Genomic DNA, 18,812 nt, shown 5'->3' with positions numbered 1-18,812 from the left:
CTTCTATTAACTTCTGCATCACCCGCAGTTGGGAGGGATGATGTCAGCAGTGGTAGTATTTTGGTGTTATAAAGTCAAACACGATACATTGCATTTCACTTTGTTTTTCATGATGCTTAGGGAGTGGGGTTGGTTGATTTTAAGGCGGCAATGATTTGGTTGTCCTTTACAAAGCCAGCTGCAGCTGTTTGTGGAACTGCGTAAGAAATGTATTTCTGGTGCTTGACTGACCAGAATCTGAAAACTTGCGAAGGACTGGACGGTGGGATGTTTTTTGCTTGCTTTAACATTTGGATTCAGCTTGAAGTTCGTTAGTGCTTTACCATCAAGGCTGTTTGAAGATGCATTTAATGATCAGAAAGACTAGCATGTGCTGCTTGCCCTTCTGTAAAGCGCAGTGGTGGGGTTCTTCACACTTGGCAAGATTCTTGCCTGCTTAGTGTGTTTTTTTAACGTGGTTATTGCTGACTGTTGGTTTCAGTTCTTTAGCAGTGATTTATTTGCAATGGCTCTGGCTGTGTAGTCTTCTGCATCTGAAGAAAATGCTGTTAAGCATGGTTAAACTCAAATTCTTTTAGCCGAGGGATGTTTTAGTTATGCTCAATTAAAAACTATGCTACTGCAGGGTAGAATCACAGAATGTCCTGAGTTGAAAGGGACCCATAAGGATCATCGAGTCCAACTCCTGGCACCACACAGGTCTACCCAAAATTTTAGAACATGGTACTAGTATCTTAATAGCAAAAAAATAAAAATAGAAGCTTAGTAACAAACTTGGTCCTATTCAAATAACTGTTTAGACATGCCAAATGTTCAAGGAGCCCATATAAAATGCTTAATACATTTTGTAATTCTTTTACATCTTTAATGGGAGGCATTCAACTTTATTTTTGTGACGTAGCTTATGGTTGTCTACCTATGTAAAACCACTTCATTTGCTTATATCAGCATTTTCTGCACCCAAGTTTTTGGGGTCTTGATTAGCTTGTTGTCCCCAGGCTGCATCAGGAACCGAACTATCTCCATACAGAATAAAAACCTGTGGCTTACTTAGAGAGGTAAGAGGCACTGCTGCACAGAAGTAACAGGAATCATGTCCCCTTGCTGGGCAGTGTTCAGCAATGGGGTATCTGTTGAGTTTTCTTTTTTGTTTTCTCTGAAACACTGAATACCCCTATTCCACACTTGTGAGAATTTGGGTGGACAGAATTTGTATGAATGGGAGCATATTGGGGTAAGATGCTCATAGCTCCAAGTGTCTCTCTCTGAATCCACCCTAATATAAGTGTCCAGTCTCCGGGCTAGAAGTCACCCTTGTCAGATGAACATTTGCACATCCTCTAGAGTAGAAGAATTTGGGAGGGATCAAGAGTTCTGCTTCTGGGAAGCATAATGCTTGTCTTCGTGTCGGTGTTTGTGAGTCTGCCGCTTCCAGAGGCTGCTGCATCAGAAGAAGCGAGGCTGGAGCACTTCATGCACCTTCCCTGTAGCCTCGTGGTTAGGGCCGTCTTCTGGAGCTGGGGGAGGCTGGCTGAAAGGCGTTGTATTGGGGTCGTGTTCTGCGTTAGTGCCCCGGTCACTTAAGAAGCGCTGATGTACTTCAAAAGAGGGAGTTGTGCTGTTACCTGCAACTTTGTGAATCCATGCTTTTTGTGGCTTATTTTTTTCCTGAAGTTCTCAGGTGTAGAAGAAAATTTAATTTTTTATTTTTTTTACCGATGGACTTGGTAACTTTTTTGGAGGAAAGCTTTTGCTATGTGGTCCGGTACAATGATTTAAGACATTTGGTGTCTAGTTATTTCAAAACAGTTCTTCAGAGTCCATTAATGATTTAGCGGATGCTGCTTAACATGTAGTTTCGGAATACTCAGAGCAAATCTGAATTGGCAGCAGCTGCTGGTTCTGCATTTCTGGCGCTTGCCTGAAAGGCATTTTCAAGCTAGTTCAGAGAGCTAAACCTACAGAAAGGAATCGACTTTTTCTGGCTTAGCTTGATTCATTGAACCATCCATCCTGTTGTGGTGCCTAAGAGAGAATGATGGGGAGAACACAAGGGCTTGCAGCAGCGTGACATCATGCACATAAAACTGAGCCCTTACAGCTCTTCCTCAAGCAGTAGCAGAGTATCCCTTCTGTATGAGAATCAAAACTGGTGCTTTGTGATGCTTGAAAAAGACAAGTTTACCATTCAGAAGAGGCAGATTGTCATGAAATGTTGTCATAGCTCGCTTCTTCAGTCCCTGGCCTTAAAGTCCAAACCTGCAGCGTGTCCCCTTTGTGCCTCCTTCAGCCCGGCAGTGCTGGCTGGGCTTTCAGTGTGCTGTAATCAGTCGAGAATCACAGCGTTACAGTAAGGCTTGTATTTCCCTCCTGCCCCAGACAAAGCTGGCTGCTATCCAGAATTCTTCCTGGGGTAGTTCCTTCTACCAGTGTACTGTCATGGTAACTTTTGTAAGATGCAGTGGTTTGTAAGGTTAAATGTGTAGTCTCTGATCCATGAAGGAATTTGGGCATTTGCATCCTGCTGAAAATAATGGGATTTAGATGTCTAGATGCTTGTGGAGATACGTACATCTGAATTGTTAGTTACCTGATACTTCTGCGTTTGAAGCTGAATTTATGATCAATTTTATTGAAACTACATTTAAAGATGTATGATGATTGTTATTTCAGAGGAGTTCTGGTACTTAAAAAGAAAGGCACTAAACTTCAGTTGCAAAACCCCCATGCATTTTTACATCTAAGCAAGCAAAGTAGAGAGTTTACAAATTAGACGTGCTACACTTGGTGGATTTCAATTTCGTCAAACACTGTGAGTACTCTGTCACTTAAGCAGGTGAACAGCACTTCTCTTAGCAGGCGTGCAAAAGCTGTTCCTTCTGTAACTCAGTTTAGGGACATGAATGTCAGGTAATAGGCTGGATGGCTTTTTAAGTGCTAGCCTGTGCTGGTGAAGGAAATTGGATATTTTTTTTCCTTAGCATTTATGTTTAATATGCTGTTTAGGGAGTAAATTGAAAGGTTTTAGATATCCAGACATAGCTTTAGTTCGTGCACTTCTGTTTTTGGTGAATACAGCTTTTTCTTAAATTCATGTACAAATCTGTTGTGTGCCATCTGGAGTAGCTAACTGCTTTCTTTGTTTCTTTCTAGGAAATACCAAAATAAAGCAGATGTTGTGTCCTGTACTGTTATCTCAAGGTTTTGCAAGTCATTCTGTTATGTGCTTCTTGGCATCAGGAATGTAAACTAATTCTCTCAGCACTGAACTAGAACCTTGACAAGGTTGTGATTACAGGTAAGAACTAATTCTGCCTCTTGGAAATTTATGGGAAGGTATAATCACTTCGCTGTGTTTTAATTTGCAATTTGTAATTGACTAAGTCTTTAACCATAAATTTGAGAACAGATTGGGTAAAAGGATGTTTTTTCTTCCTTAATTACATTTGAATTTTGCTTAATCCTGTTTAAAGTAGGGAGGGAGAAAATATAACCAAGTATAGCTTCTTTTTGCTACAGTACAAAGCACTGTTAATAAATGGAAGAAATGTAATTTCTCAACACCCAAATGCATGCTGACCCAGATTTTGAGGAGGCTGTTTTCTCACACAAAAGATGGTATAGTGTCAGTCAGTCGTGAAGTGTTTTGCCACCGTGAGCTGAAATCAGCTTACTGTCTGCATGTGGCTTTCCTTCCCCTCGAGGTTTGTACTTCCTTAAATGAGCTAATAGCAGCAGTACTGCTTAAGTTACCCTTTTTAATCAGTTACAGAAAATCTCTAAATTGTTGTTACAAGTCCACTTCAACTCTTGAATGACCTTTTCAAGGGGAAAGGTTGATGTCTTCTTCCAGGTCAGTGAAAATGTTTTGGCTGCTGGTTTTCTGTCCTAACTTTATCTGACAGGCTGCGAGGTGATGTTGATAACTCTTGTCCCACTTTCAGTCACTATCTGCTCAACCTGTGTGTGGGGACCTAAAAATCTGTTCTTTTACTCCCTTTTTAGAACATGATAAATGCTACAAAGCGGTATTAATAAAGCACAGAAAACAACATAAATGTCACAGAACCTGCATGTTTTGTTTTTCTGAATGATGAACTTCTGTTTTTAAACAGGGATTGTGTGTTTCGAAGACTATCCATCAAATTGCTTTATTGCACATGCTGAATCTGCAGAATTATGCTGAAGTTAAAGCCTTTTAGTCTTGATTTCACCCTTTGGTATCTTTGACAGGATGAGTTGTTTGCCTTAGGCTGTACTTCTCAAGAGTGTCAGGACCAGAGTCTGGGATGTTGATATCGAGCAGTCTCGTATGTCTTATTCTGAGGTTGGATGATGCATAGGTCAATGACAAGTTTGTGCCAGGAAGGTGGCATTGATTGTCGCTGCTGTAATGAAAGAAAGGTTCAAATGTTTTGTTTTCGTGGGTTTTGGTTGGCTTAGTTTTCAGATGTGTTTGTTTGTTTGTTTGTTTTTTTAATTGCATAATTTAATGTTTATATTTAAATTGCAGTGATGTAACAGGTTGAAAAAAAGCACAGCTTCTTATAGTATCATCGACTAATTTTTTGCTGGAATGGACTTCTAGCATTCATCTGGCCCAGCCCTTGTGTTTTCCTCCGATTTGTGTGTGTGAATCAACAAGTCACCCCTCAATTAAGTAAATAAAGGGTTTAGTGTTTTACTGTGGTTCTGCAGACCTGCTGCAGAACAATTATTCTGGTCTTCCAGAGCTAGTTGGGAACAATTAATTGATGGTATGAATTAGGCATTCATTTCTGCCTTATTCTCACAAAAATGTGTCTGCCTAATTAAACGAATGTTGAAAAAGATGAGAGAAGTTGTTTTAAATGCATAAATTTAGGATAAGGAAGAACTCATTTTTAGTGATGTACTGCTTTGTGCTAATGAGTAAAATAAATCCTTCAGTTTTGATACCCGTGATGTATTGGCTGAATAGTGGCTCTTGCTTCAAAATTTTACATGCTACTTCTTTAATAAAACCTGGCTGGTGGTAGCTTGAGAAGGTACAAAGTAATTTTAACACATAAAATAGCTGGTTTTCTATTGAATTTAGGGGAAGAAAGAAGATTCTACGTAGAAGTAACTACAAACTTTATTTAGGGAAGGGTCATTCTTATACTAAATCAGTGCTTTGTAATATCCAAATGCTGTGCATGTATCTCTGTTTTTATTAGTGCAGTTCAGAAGGGAGAACGTGCTTATTGGCCACAGGAAGTATGAGCTGAGAGAGGCGAGCAAAAGGAATTTTAGTTCATATTGGTATATAAATATTCATAATGAATTTGTCGTAGTATGGTCAGTAGGAAAAAAAAGCAAGTGCAGTGCAGTCCGCTGGGTGGTATAATAAAGCCACGCCTTGTTGTAGAGGTCGAGTTAAGGATGAAATGTGACTTCAGAGCTGATGAGCTTGACTTGGTAATATCTGAACCAAGCAGACACATTTCACTTAAGTGCCTGTGCACCAAACTCTTACTTCAGTATTCGCTTCCTTGTGCCATCTTGGTTTGCACAGAGATAGCTTGGTTTGTAGATGCTTGAGCCTTCACTGCTCCCCTGGAGGTGTAGAAACAACAGGATGTTTGTTTTGCACTGTCTGGACCTGATGGTGTTGTACTAAGTGAACCAGCCTGGGTATTTGTGGCTTACATGTCACTTTTCATATGGTTAATCTCTAACTCAAATAAAACTGGTGTTTCTGAGGTGGGGATTATGTTTCCCAGACTTCATTATGTTTGAAGGAAATCTTGATAAAGAAAATCTGAACTTGTTACCTAGAAAACTAAGATGAGTGACATTAAATGAAGAAATTTACTGCTCTAGAGTATTTCTTTACTGAGAATGACATCTCATCTGCATTTCTTTCCTTTGGCAAGTCCCTAGTTGAGATGCCAATACGGACCGAGGGTTGCTAGATGTCAGAAGCCACACAAGCAATCACAGAATTATGCGTAGCTAACTAGGGGGAACACTACATACTTTCTGTTTCACAAAGCTTTGTGAATTTGACCTCTGCAGTTTATGTAAGGGATGTACTTAATGTACTGATATGTACTGCATGTACTGATAAAGGCTTGGTGACTGTAAAATATGTCAGCCTGAGCATTGATGATGGATTTTGTACTATTTGCTGTGATTGCACAGGTAGGTTCAGAGTCCACTTTCAAGTTTCCTGTTTCAAGACACCCACTCATCTTGAGTGTCTGAGATACGATCTGTCCCTTTGCATCTACCAAACTGCATTCCAGAAAAATAAGCCACAGCATAAAAGCGTGGAACTTACCCATGAGAGACAAGCAGTTGTCACATAAGCCAGTCTTGAAGATCTGCAGTTGTGTGGCTTCATTCATGTTTTAATAAGGTGCAAGAAAGCTGAATGTGAAATGAACTTGTGGAAAGGTGAACTTGGACATATTTGTCACTTTGTGTGTGGTGTATTCACTTGCTATGCTATGAGTGCATATTTGGTAGTTGCTTAAGCTGCTTGTGCAGATCTTTGTGTAGCTTTGTTTTATACCAGTCTTTAAACTTAGTTTCTCGATAGTTATGAAATTGAATGGGAGAGAGCATAATCTAAATATGTTTTGAGTTAACAAGTGCTATGAAAGTGATTTCTAGAGCTAGTCACCTTTTCTTACCCTGTGACTTGATGAGAAACTGAAATCAAGGGGCCAATTAAGGTTTGTGTGTGGTTTTTTAGCTTCACACTTGAAGTTCATCTTATTTCAAATCTCGGAAAACAGTTTCTTGGTCTCCTTGTGCTTGATTTGGCATTGAGGGAATTCAGTCACCTTCAGCCCTGAATTCTTTTGCGATATTTTGTTAGTAGCTTAAGTACATGCACCCTGCACCTAGCACTAAATGTACCCCAAAGCTTAGTGCACAGTGCTTCCGTGTGTATTTCTGATTACATAAATGCATTGTCTGCCTCACAGGAACTTTAGAATCTCAAATTTTTGATGTACCAAGCCATTTAAAATTTATCTGCCACTTGGACCACAAGCATACGTATGTTTGTGGTGTTAACAATCTAGCTAAAAAGGTACTGGGTCCTTAAACTAGCTCCTGGTGCTCCTTTTTACTCACTCCCACAGTCTTCCCTGTAGGAGGTTACTGCTGTCTTGGATCTGCTGGCTTCTAAATCCAGTACAGCCAAAGTCACAAAGTTCTGAAATATTAAAGCCAATTTTGCACCTCTTCAGTGAGGCACTTTGAAGAGCAGCAGCAAAAACATCTCAGCCAGCAGTTCTGAAAGAAGAAATTGCTGGCACAAGGTAGTGGTGACTAGCTGAGGCATAGCAAATTCTATTTTCAGGAATTGCTGCAGACGTTGAGAACGGATGTAAATCCACGGCATTAAAGACCACCCGTGATCGTGTAGTACCTCCAGACCAACTTTTAAAGTAGCTGAAGCATATTCTGAAATCTTGCCTCCTTTTTATCTTGCTGGTTTAAAAGTAGCACAGTGTGGGTTTCCTTGTGTTTTTGTTCCAGCCTCCTCTCCCCCATAACAAAGGTGCAGAAATTCATTTTGGAGTTCTGGCTGTTGCTCCTAGGCATGTATCCTGTCAGCTAGTTGGGGGCTAGCTGGCAACATTTTCAACTTTCTGGTTTAAAAGCTTATTGCACTTGTGGCAGGAAAAGTTTTTGGTAGTAAGATCTATATTAGAGGTTTATCTTCATACTCAATTTCTTCATATCAGTACAAAGTGAATCTTTGGTCAGCGCTATCACTGGGACCAGTTCTGATGTTGACTCCCAACCTGCTCCTTGCCCACAGGTTATTTAAAAACAAATAAAACAACTCAAACCAAACAAACCCCATAGTACATGGGCATAAGTAACGATCAGTTACTGGCTTTCTTCACATTTCATTTTTTAAATGAACGTTTAATATTAAGATCTCACTCTGAAATTCCAATAACTGCAGTTCAGGTCGTGCCTGTGCTGTAGTACCTGAAGGTAGGTAGCTGCTCCAGCCAAACTTCAAGTAGAGCTATTGCTCAGAATTTCAGTATCTATTTGCCTAATGTAAATTGATGTAGTATTTTTTTGATGCCAGTATTTTCTAAGGTCAGTAAGTCAAAAGGGATCCCAAGTTTTCTGGGATCAAAATAGAGATCTTTGAAGATTTTACTCTTTAAATGAACTTCTATTTACCTACTTAGTATAGTCTTATATTTACTTGAATATTCTGTCATGCTGCATTTCTCGTGTAAATGGAGAGATACTCTGAACCTTTACAGATAGCAAAACAATCTACAGTGTGCATGTGTGCATTTGTACAGGCACATCTCACATGTGTCTCTTTCACACTAGAGAGAGGCTTTTTTCAACAAGGCCAGTTTAAGTCTTTTTAGTTAAACCAGACAAACTGCTTCTTCCTGCACTTCCACTAAGCTTTGAAATTGTCATAGGTATTGTGATTTGTCACTTGCACTTTTAGTATCTAGTGCAGCATTTATTTCTGTGGAAACATACTTTTTTTTTTTTTAAACAGAAGGAGCACATGTGTATTGTAACAGGAAACTGGCACTATTTCTTTTCCACAGCACTGACTTATTAAAAATGGCTAGTCTCTGGAATGAACCCTTCTGAGGAAAGAGATGTTCTACAATATGCTCTTACGACCTTAGCCCAAAAGGTTGATGTTTAACCCATTCTCCTTATATGAAAAGACCCATTATTGTCTTTGGGACTGTTGGCTATCAAAGCAGTAGTTCTTTTTGGAACCCTCAAGTGATCTGGAAATTATTTTATGGTATCTACAAATGCATGGGTATAGACTGTATTATTTAATTACATTTTTGTATGCCTTCATGGCAACTAGCGAGTGTTATTTCTGCCAGTTTAATCTATGTGGGAAGAAGCATGCTTTTCCTTAAAAGTAGCTTCCTATTCCCCCTCTGTGATAGAGTGGAAAATAAACTCATCATGTATGTTCTGGAGCTGAGCAAGAACTCTTTACCATTTTATGGGTACATCTTGGTGAAAATCAGAGGGTGTGGTTGTTTTTCTTTTAAGCAGAGAAACTCACACTTGTTCACAGACCTGATATTTAGGACTGTTTATTTTAGGGCTGATATAATGCAAATATATGTATTCAGTGTGTAGCTGTGGGGAAATGGAGACCGACCACAAATTTTTCAGTGTCAGAAGGTGTGGTTTTCGGCTTTATGCTTTCTATTTCCACACCTCAAAAGTGTAGATGACTTTGGTTTCCTAGGACTGAACTATTGTTTGCCTTACCTGTGTATTAGATAAGGACCTCATGTAAAATTTACATCAGGTAGGAAACATTAGGGAAGAATACACATTTGGACTTCAGAAAAGTATGTCTTGGGTTAGTGTTTTTTTTTTTTTCCTGGGAAAGGAACGTCAGGTTTCTTAGAGACCTGCAGCATTGAATTTGATTGGAAATGACTTAACGATTGGTTTTAAAGTAGAGATGAAGAGCGTACAGTAGAGTGCTAGAGCTAGTGCTCTAGCAGCATGTTGCTGAGATTCCTCTGAAGGCCTTACAAAAGCTACTGTTAGTAGTTAGTACATTATTGGTACTTAGCAGGTGATTTTTTTTTTTCCTTTTGGAGGTGAGAAAACTATTTCAAGAAGGGAAACCTAGGGTTCCGTTCTTGATCTGCAGAATGTATGTTGCTTTAAAGAACTTAGTGGCTGGTTCTTTCTTCCATGCTCAATAAATGGTTTGACTTTTTCAGCTAATTTTCAAGCCAGCTGCTGCGTTGTGTAGCATACATAATATACGCAGTAATAGAAAGATTTCTTCTATGTATTTGGTATTTGTCTTTAGGACCAGCCATAAGCTGATACCTAAACTTACTGTTTACATATTGATTGTAAGTCTGTCTCTACATCCTTTATTAAATATGTGTAATATTCTAAATATCTTATGTAATATTAAAAATATATTTGCAAATAGGACAATATTTCATTTTTTTTTACTCATTCTGAGCAGTAAGAACTCAATTCAGAAGCTACTTATGAAACAGATGAAGCTAAGATGTGGAACCCGTGCTTTTGACTTTAGTATTATACAGTATAAATGCATATGTATGAAACAGTCAGTAGTCAGGTCATCGGCTTTTGTAGCTAGATGAGTTCTGATCTTCTTTACGCAGCCATGTGATTCCTTACTTCATTCTCTACTATCCTAGATAGTAAGAGACCTGTAGATAATGACTGCAGAGAGAAAGAGTACAGGTAACGGGGCTTCTTGTTTGTGGAATTCCTTGGATAATACCATAATATTGGATGGACAGGGAAGGTGGGGGGACTTAGGGGAGCTTGGGGATGGAGAGTAGGTGTTTGAAAGGGCTTCATGAATGGGAAGTCTTCTGAGAACATTCACTGCTGGTCTGAAATCATTCTTGCGTTTTGTATAAGATGTGCCAATTAATTATCATTTCAAGGGGATGGCACTCTTGGTTTTGTTTTACGAAGTCTAGTTTGAGAATTTATATATAAATTCTGTTTATATGTAAATTTTATATATATATATATAAATTATATAAAATAACATTATATATAATAACTAATTATATTTAGAAACTATAAAAACTATATAAAAATTATATAGAGTAAAAAAAACTTGGCAGCAACTTTGTAGTGTGTTCTTGTGACTTGAGTTTACTGTAGATGCTGCAGCTGGAGATGCGTACCTTGTACATGGAAAGCTCGTTTTGGAGCACGTACAAAGCTTAGGATATATTTCTTTAGTCACGCGAGTGTTGTTTTTTAACAGCAGCTTAAAGCAATTTACTAAGTGCAAGACTTGTGTTCTAATACCAGACTTTGTGATAGCAGAAGATTGGTACATAGAGATAATCAACTAGTCTGCAATTATAGAGTTCTCTAATGTGATCAAAATCATGGTAGTAGCTCAGAGCCGAGCTAGAGGTGGGTATTTGCACAGTGTTAGAATTTACACTGTACATGCAAAACCTCCATTTCCTTTAGCTGATTAGTAAAGAAATCTTTTCCTCTAGCAGATGTGTCTAAACTCGGAATCCAATTGATGATGTTTTATTCTACATTTCTGAAAAGATCTTCAAAAGAGGTAACTCCAAGGCTTGTAATTAGAATATAACATGGTACTTGAACATAAGAGCCATCTGAATTCTGGTGCTTCTCAGTTGATTTGATTTAGCCAAGTGCTTTCTCTCTCTCTTTTTTTTTTTTTTTTTTAATAAAAAAAAATACCAGAACCATGTTCATCCTTCTGCAGTGTTAGTAGCACTTGAATTAAAGATCATTAAACATGAATTAAGGAAGTAAATTATACTGAAGAGTAAAACAGACAGGGAGTTGCTGCAATATTTGGAGACATGTCTAAATTTACAGTAAGAGTGAGAAATACAGTTCAAAAGAAGTATAACTGGTAAACAAAGTCTTGGTCTGCGGAATAATGGGCATCCTCAGCCCTACATGGAGGCCACTGGAGCAGAGTGTGAGGTTTGCATTATCTGGTTGAAAGTTCTGAAATGACCCTGGCAGGGTGGGGTGAGGAACCTAGCCATAAGCTTTGCCCCTTGCAGTGTGCTACTTCCTTTCATCTCTGCTGTTAGAGCAAGCTATGGATGATGAAAATATTTTTAGTGGAGGGGAATGAAAGAAGAAAGGAATCATTAATCTTTCTAACATGGTAACAAACTCTTAAAGCAGTTTATCGTGACTCCACAGGTTTTTGGTGAGTGCTAGTGTGTGGGAGCGCTAGTGACTGACTTGCTCGCAATCGGTCAAGGCTCTCAGATTTTTGCTGTTTGAAAGTTGCTATCGTTTTTACAGCCAGTCGCTAAGGGTTTCATGGGACAGTCATTGTTAGCATGACAAGTAGTTTTCTGAGTTTTTGGAGGAAATAAAAAAAAGTATTGCAGGGTCTCTGGGTTAAAGAAAATATTCCCTGCTGACTTGGTGAAGTGCAAGGTGTTTTTTCAGGCCTGCGTAGGATGACCTATTCTCCTATAGGAGAGGAAGTTGGAAGTCGTCTAAAGCTTCAGCGTAGGTTACTTGTATCTGCAAGCTTGCTCTCTGAGGATGCCTTTCACGTATTCTGAAGCTGATCTCCAAATGTTGAGGAGCTAACTTTCTGTGGAATATTTTTTTCCCTTAGAGGGCTCGTAACTGTTTTAACTGGGTATGTTTTAAAATCAAGATCAGTGCATCTATGAACTTAAAACCACATGAATGTCTTTTAGGGATGGTGAAAATTGAAATGTATTACAAAGCAGTAAGTAATATAGTAAGAGAATCCTGTGAAAAGTTCTTTCGTGTCAAAGTGGGAAATGACTTATTGTTTCTTTGGAAGTGCTGTAATCATACTTTGCTTTGGTGAGTGGTCTACATTTCTCTATTGTCAATTTTGCCATGCTTAGAAGATTACAGAAGTGGCACAGTACACACAAAGCTAGCAAGTCAGTTGGTACTTATTTATGAAGTATTAGCTTTTATTATTATTAGTATTATTAGTATTGCCCTAGTGAAAATGGAAGGAGAATAAGAGTAATATGGATGTTGTTTTTCCAGCAGAGAATGACAAAATTGGGCTGCAGAGGTATGTAAAGTACTCTACCTTCATATGGAGAGCCTTCTTGCACATTTTAATTTTCATGAAGTAGGTCTTAAAGACAAAAACAAACAAAAAATCCAGTGCACATGAAGTAGATACCAAACTGCCTGAAAGGCAGACAGGGGTCTGTAAGTTCCAATTTCATTAATGTCATTTGTTATTTATCCCTCCCTCCACCTTACAGTTGTTTTTTGCACATGTGCATGCTTTGTAATATGTTTTATAAAGAAGAAAGGGAAGGGAGAACAAAATGGGCATTGCTGAGTGAACTTAGATAGCATGGTGGAATTATAACTAAGATTCTTCTTCTCTGTTTTCCAGATTCGTTATTGCATAAACATGGGTGCATTTTTGGATAAACCAAAAACTGAAAAGCATAATGCTCATGGTGCAGGGAATGGCTTGCGTTATGGCCTCAGCAGTATGCAGGGATGGAGAGTGGAAATGGAAGATGCTCACACAGCTGTTGTGGGTATTCCTCACGGCTTAGAGGACTGGTCCTTTTTTGCTGTCTATGATGGTCACGCAGGATCTCGTGTTGCAAATTATTGCTCCACACACTTACTAGAACACATCACTAACAATGAAGACTTTAGGGCGGCAGAAAAACCTGGATCTGCTCTTGAACCTTCAGTGGAAAATGTCAAGAGTGGAATCAGAACTGGCTTTTTGAAAATTGATGAGTATATGCGCAATTTCTCAGACCTCAGAAATGGGATGGACAGAAGTGGCTCAACAGCAGTGGGAGTTATGATTTCACCTGAGCATGTATACTTTATCAATTGTGGTGATTCACGTGCTGTTCTCTATAGGAATGGACAAGTCTGTTTTTCAACACAGGATCACAAACCTTGCAACCCAAGGGAGAAAGAGCGAATCCAGAACGCAGGAGGCAGTGTAATGATTCAGCGCGTTAATGGTTCATTGGCAGTTTCTCGAGCTCTGGGGGACTATGACTACAAGTGTGTTGACGGTAAAGGCCCTACAGAACAACTTGTTTCTCCAGAGCCAGAGGTTTGTGAAATTTTAAGGGCAGAAGAAGATGAGTTTATCATCTTGGCTTGTGATGGAATCTGGGATGTAATGAGCAACGAAGAGCTCTGTGAATTTGTTAAGTCTAGACTTGAAGTATCAGATGACCTGGAAAAAGTGTGCAATTGGGTAGTGGACACTTGTTTACATAAGGTATGTAACTGTTTTCTCCAAGCAGATGTTCTAAATTTATCTTCTGTTTTGATGGGTACAATGTTAACAGCAGTTTCTGGCCTAGTCTTCCTGTTCTCCCTGCTCCTACCCTCAAACTTCTGTACCCGTTTGACCGTGTCTTTGCTGAAAAGTGTATAGCCTCATCCTTTGTGCTTGGAGAGGTGATGGCAGTTGCAAAAATAAATGTTTAGTGCAATGTTTGCATATGGTCCCAGCTCTAAATTTTGTTTCCAACTTTTAAAATGAATGATTTTTAAAAACATAACTTAAAAAAAGTACGTTCTGTGCAAGGTTTGTATTTTTCTGCTCTTTTGAGTTGGGTGGTGTTGCTCTCCTTTGCATAATATCTGTGCTTGTACTACTATCTCCTCATTAGGGTATGTTTTGTCTATCATCTGAAGTGGTGTCCTCAGCAAATTGTTGCAGCTCAGATGCAAAAGTAGTGCTTCTTCATCTGAGCTTGCTCACAGTCCTCAAATTTAAAATTCATTAGGAGATATTGCAGGTTGGTCTGCAAACGTTTGTCATTTCCAGCATTCCCTCAGAAGTGTAACTCATACTATTGCAAATAAAGTTCCTTGATGAAGCCATAGACCAAACATGCCGTTTTGAGGAAGGTTTAAAACTTAGAACTTACCCTTTACTGTTTAATTGTAAGTAACTTTTTTGGAAGTAGGGTTGTATTGCAGTAGATGTCAAACGTTTTAAGATTGGTTTAAATGCCCTGGCTTTTCTGAGCAAGCACTCTATCAGCTTCATTAATGACTTGTCACTCTAGTATACTTTCAGGAAAGCAATAGACATAACCTCATGCTTATTTTCTAAAGTAAGATCGGGGATCTGAGCAGTTTGTGGCAAGATTAGAAGGTCTTCAGCATGTGAAGTATTATCTATTGTAAAATACTAAGTGTCTCCATATGCTTGATACAAAAAGGAATTTGGATGAAGTCCTGCATTGGGACTTTGGGACAAGTCCTACATTCTGAAGTAATTTATTCTGATGTTGGATTGCTACCTAATTTCCTTTGAAGAATGAGTTGTTTTGGTAAATGATAGGAACTACCCGAGGGTTGGAATTACAGAGAAACAATGTGCAGTGAAAAATGGCACACAGATTTCTGGTTTAGTTTGGATAAGGAGCTATTTACATAATGTTTGTTAAAGATTTCAAACTTAGCTTAAGAATAGAGAACTTGACAGAAAGAGCAAGAATAGATAACTTGACAAAAACAAACAAACAAACAAACAAAAAAAAACCAAAAAAAAACCACCCTTGATTTTAAACCAGGAGTTCAAATTGCTTTTTTGCTGGATTTCTTTGTTTTTAAATTTGAATTGTAATTTTAAAATTTGGCTATGGATTGTAGTTTTGAAAGGTGAGGAGGAAAGTGGTATTGGAGCTTACTAGTGAACAATTGGCATTAAAATTATTATCTGCAAAAGCCGTTGGCTGATACTGCTGAGCACAGGATAGTCTGTAGTGCTAGTTTGGCCATGCTAAATGAATTCTTATTTTGTAATTTACCCATTTTCCTCAAGGTGCATGACGTATAACGTGTACTTCCTATTGAACAGCCATAGTGAATGTTTTCAAAGTTATACATTAGTAGCTGAAACTAGCTATTCTGGGAGTTTAGAATATTCAGCATTTCATTTTGCAACATGAATATTTTTTTAAATTTCCTTAAGGTTAACGTTAAATGACAGTTTAATTTCTGGCCTGTTTTTTTTTTAAATGGTTTTAAATGGTTATTTTATATGGAGATGTTATTTTTAAACCGTTGGCACATAAAGTACATTAAATAATTTCAGCTCAGACTAACAATGTAAAATCAGCGAAAATCAATTTAAATGAGTAGTTTAGTTGAGAAAGAGAGGTTGTTATTAATCGAAGACTTTCGTTGCAAGGCTTCTTTTTCCCAGGTAAGTCTAGGATACAGTACTCTAAGTAAAAAATACAACTGGTAGCAAGAATAGAAAAAGGAAAGATGAAATCTCAAAAGCCTAACTCTTCTTTTTCTTTGTCGCATAGGGGAGTCGTGATAACATGAGTATTGTACTAGTTTGTTTTTCAAATGCTCCTAAGGTCTCAGATGAGGCAGTGAAAAAAGATGCAGAGTTGGATAAGCACTTGGAATCACGGGTTGAAGGTAAGAAATCCATTTTCTTCATTAAAAATGCTGTCTTAATGTTGTTGAGCATAAAACCAAAACCAACACAAGCCATCATGACTTTATGATGAGGAAAAATGTTGTAAACCATACACCACATGCATTTTCTCAATAAAACCCTAGATCTTTGGATTTTGTTTTGTAAAAACAGAAGTAACCACTGACCTTACAGAGGCTTACATCAGCTAATTAAATAGTGTTATTGTTAGTGTTTTGCTTACAAAGGGATGCTTGTGATACGTGATCCATTTCTTTTGTGGAAGCTTGACTAAAAGAAAAACCTTTATCATTTTTTTTTGAAGGGACTCCTAATTATCAAGGTTGTTTTAACTGCTTTTGTTTAATCCAGTTGTTTTGTTTTGAAGTTGAGTTTGTTTTGAAGTGTCAGTTTGAAAAATAACTTATGAAAACTTGTACAGAGTGTAACTGATCAAAATATATCTGGATGCAAGAGCCTTAAATCATCCTTTTGGTTCTGAATGCTTACCAAGCGTGTGTGTGCATGAATAAAAGTTGCAATAAAAGCAAATCTAGATGTTTCTTGTAGAGGACTGGACTTAATCACTAACCAATTTCATTTATTCACTGATTTTATAGTTCTTTTTATTCCTTCAAAGAGTTGAATACATTTTCAGAAACAGTTAAAGGAACAGTTGAGCAGAATGAAAGGCTAGCCCTTGTATGTTTATTCCTTTTCTGCCATGTTCTTAATGTCAGAAAAACTGACTTTCAAACTATTGCTTCTATTTATTATTTTTTTTATCATTGGCTAAGGCTGCTGTAAGGTTGGACAAAAAAACTGTGTGTAGTGGCTTTTGGGGCTCTTTATTCTTGTTGATTAATTTAGTGATCCCAGTATAGCTCAGTTTGGTAGAACTGACTGAAGTTCGTTGTTGATATTGAAAGTTAGCCTGTCTGTAATATTGATCATCTGTTGGCATAGGCTTTTGCAGAATCAACCCAAGCATGAAAAGAACTGTTCCTGGAACAGTTTGTCTTGATGTTGCATATGTGGCTATGATACTGCTGTGAAAGAGCTTCATTAGAGAGAAACAGTCTTCAGAGGTTTAGAAAACCTGGTTGTTATCATTCTGTAACTTCTGTTATCTAATCAGAAGAGCACTGAAGAACGTATTTCATACTTCGTATGCGTTTACGTATGATGCAGCTTATTGATTTATCTGCTGCATCTATCACAGCAGCAGTGTTCAGGGGAAGGAGATGGGTTACGGAAGAACACACAGGCTGAGAAAGAACGTTGAGGTAGTTTGAACCCTTTATTGACTTGTTTCAGGGCAGGACTATCATATTCTTATGACTGTATCCAGGTTTAACAGTGCTTCATAAAGAGGTGGCTCCTCTTGTAGACAGACAATGAGTCATGCAGCCACCTTAGATGTATTTGTGCCAGGTGCTGAGACCAGTGTTTCAGCATTGTACTTTTTTTTTTTCCTTCCTGATAGTACTCTTTTCATGTAGAAGAATGCAACATTGGCACCTACAGGACTGTGCAGTAGTGTTCTGTGGAAGTAATTGTAAATTTAAATCCCAAGGTGTCTGGGAGTTAGATGACTTCCTGCTGGTTCCCACCTGCAGTCTTGAGACTGCAGCAAGGTCTCTATGACAAAAACCACAGCTCTGGACGCCAACTACCTGAGCTTGAGCATTCTTTGTTAAATTTTCTCAATGTGGATCCTGATGGTATCTTTTAACTATAGAGGAAAATACTAATTTTCCTTAAAACTATTTGAGAATTACTAATATAAGAATTCAGCACTGTCACATGTGAGGTGGATTCCGCTTCTGTTTTTCCTGTTGCTTTTATGTGAAGATCTAAGAGTTCCACTGGCTTTTCAGTGTGCTGTAATGGATGTTAAAGGATTGGACCTGCTTTTATTAGAAAGTAGTTCGTATCCAAGTAAGTAGGACTAAGTATGAATGGGAAGTAAGCCTGCACTGTAGATTTGAGGAGATCAGGAAACTTCTGAGTGTATGTATTAGAACAAACAAAAAGGAAAAAAAAAAACGACAGCAAACCATTCTTAACTTTTCTTAACACAAATTCAATATAAAATGCAACAGATAAGTTAAATGTCTATCCTGCCACTGCAACCGAATTGCTGTGGACAACTGTCATCTTTGCCACTTAAGTTAGAGGGTTTTTGATACTAACTTAATGCTGTAAATGACATTTTCTGGATATACTTTATTTTTTTCATCTGTGTGAAATGGCTGCACTCGTTTTCTTTGTTTAGATGTGTTTTTATTAGTCTTATGTAACTGAATGAGGTACTTAGATTTATTTTTTTTTTCCCTGTTTGTGTCTCAGTAATCTAGACAGGTCTGTTACGTGAGTTACATCGACTTAATCTTTTTAAAAAAAACACCCTCTGCGAAGGCCTTCAGACCATGACACAGTTACCTCTGCATGTGCTGGTGGTGTGTACGATGTGGTGTCTTCCCCACTGCCCATCTTGTTTAAATGGGATCTAAACTGACATGGCTTGCATACTTGGCCTTTCTGCTGAGGTTAGGGAGAGCTAATGGTCACTTCACATGCGAGCTCTCAGCACATTTCGCAGAACTTGGCTTGCATCCTGGGCTTCCTAGATGACTAGTTAAGATAAATAACTATTATCTTCCTATGTCTGAGGGGAGGACATGAGCTGTTAATAGGCTCTGGGAGAGAGCCAGGAGCAGTTACCTTCACTGTCAGCAGTTAGGTAGGTGTACACATGGTGGCTAGGAATTAGTATGCCTAGCTTCTCGGGGGCTTCTCTCTCAATTTGCAAACAGGTGGAAGATAAATAGAACTACAGTGTTACTTTATT

At 38.3% G+C, this 18,812-nt stretch overlaps 1 protein-coding gene across 10 annotated transcripts in view; it reads left to right on the top strand.

Annotated features, from left to right (window-relative positions):
- Positions 1 to 18,812, top strand: part of PPM1B (protein phosphatase, Mg2+/Mn2+ dependent 1B) — a 56,503-nt gene that overhangs the window by 21,449 nt on the left and 16,242 nt on the right. For 7 of the 10 annotated variants that reach the window (XM_038177641.2, XM_072035743.1, XM_038177639.2 and 4 more), the window contains 4 exons: positions 3,154 to 3,298; positions 11,028 to 11,095; positions 12,926 to 13,789; positions 15,843 to 15,960. In XM_038177641.2, the coding sequence (XP_038033569.1) occupies positions 11,054 to 11,095; positions 12,926 to 13,789; positions 15,843 to 15,960 (1,024 nt within the window). In that variant the 5' untranslated portion in view covers positions 3,154 to 3,298; positions 11,028 to 11,053. Of the gene's footprint in view, positions 1 to 3,153; positions 3,299 to 11,024; positions 11,096 to 12,925; positions 13,790 to 15,842; positions 15,961 to 18,812 lie in introns of all 10 variants that reach the window. The other 3 variants (XM_072035744.1, XM_038177640.2, XM_038177637.2) reach the window with 2 other exon arrangements.

The sequence above is a fragment of the Anas platyrhynchos genome, chromosome 3 (assembly GCF_047663525.1).
Source record: "Anas platyrhynchos isolate ZD024472 breed Pekin duck chromosome 3, IASCAAS_PekinDuck_T2T, whole genome shotgun sequence".
Lineage (NCBI taxonomy): Eukaryota > Metazoa > Chordata > Aves > Anseriformes > Anatidae > Anas > Anas platyrhynchos.
The sequence above is the reverse complement of the archived record's forward strand: the minus strand, read 5'-3'. Positions and strand labels throughout refer to the sequence as shown.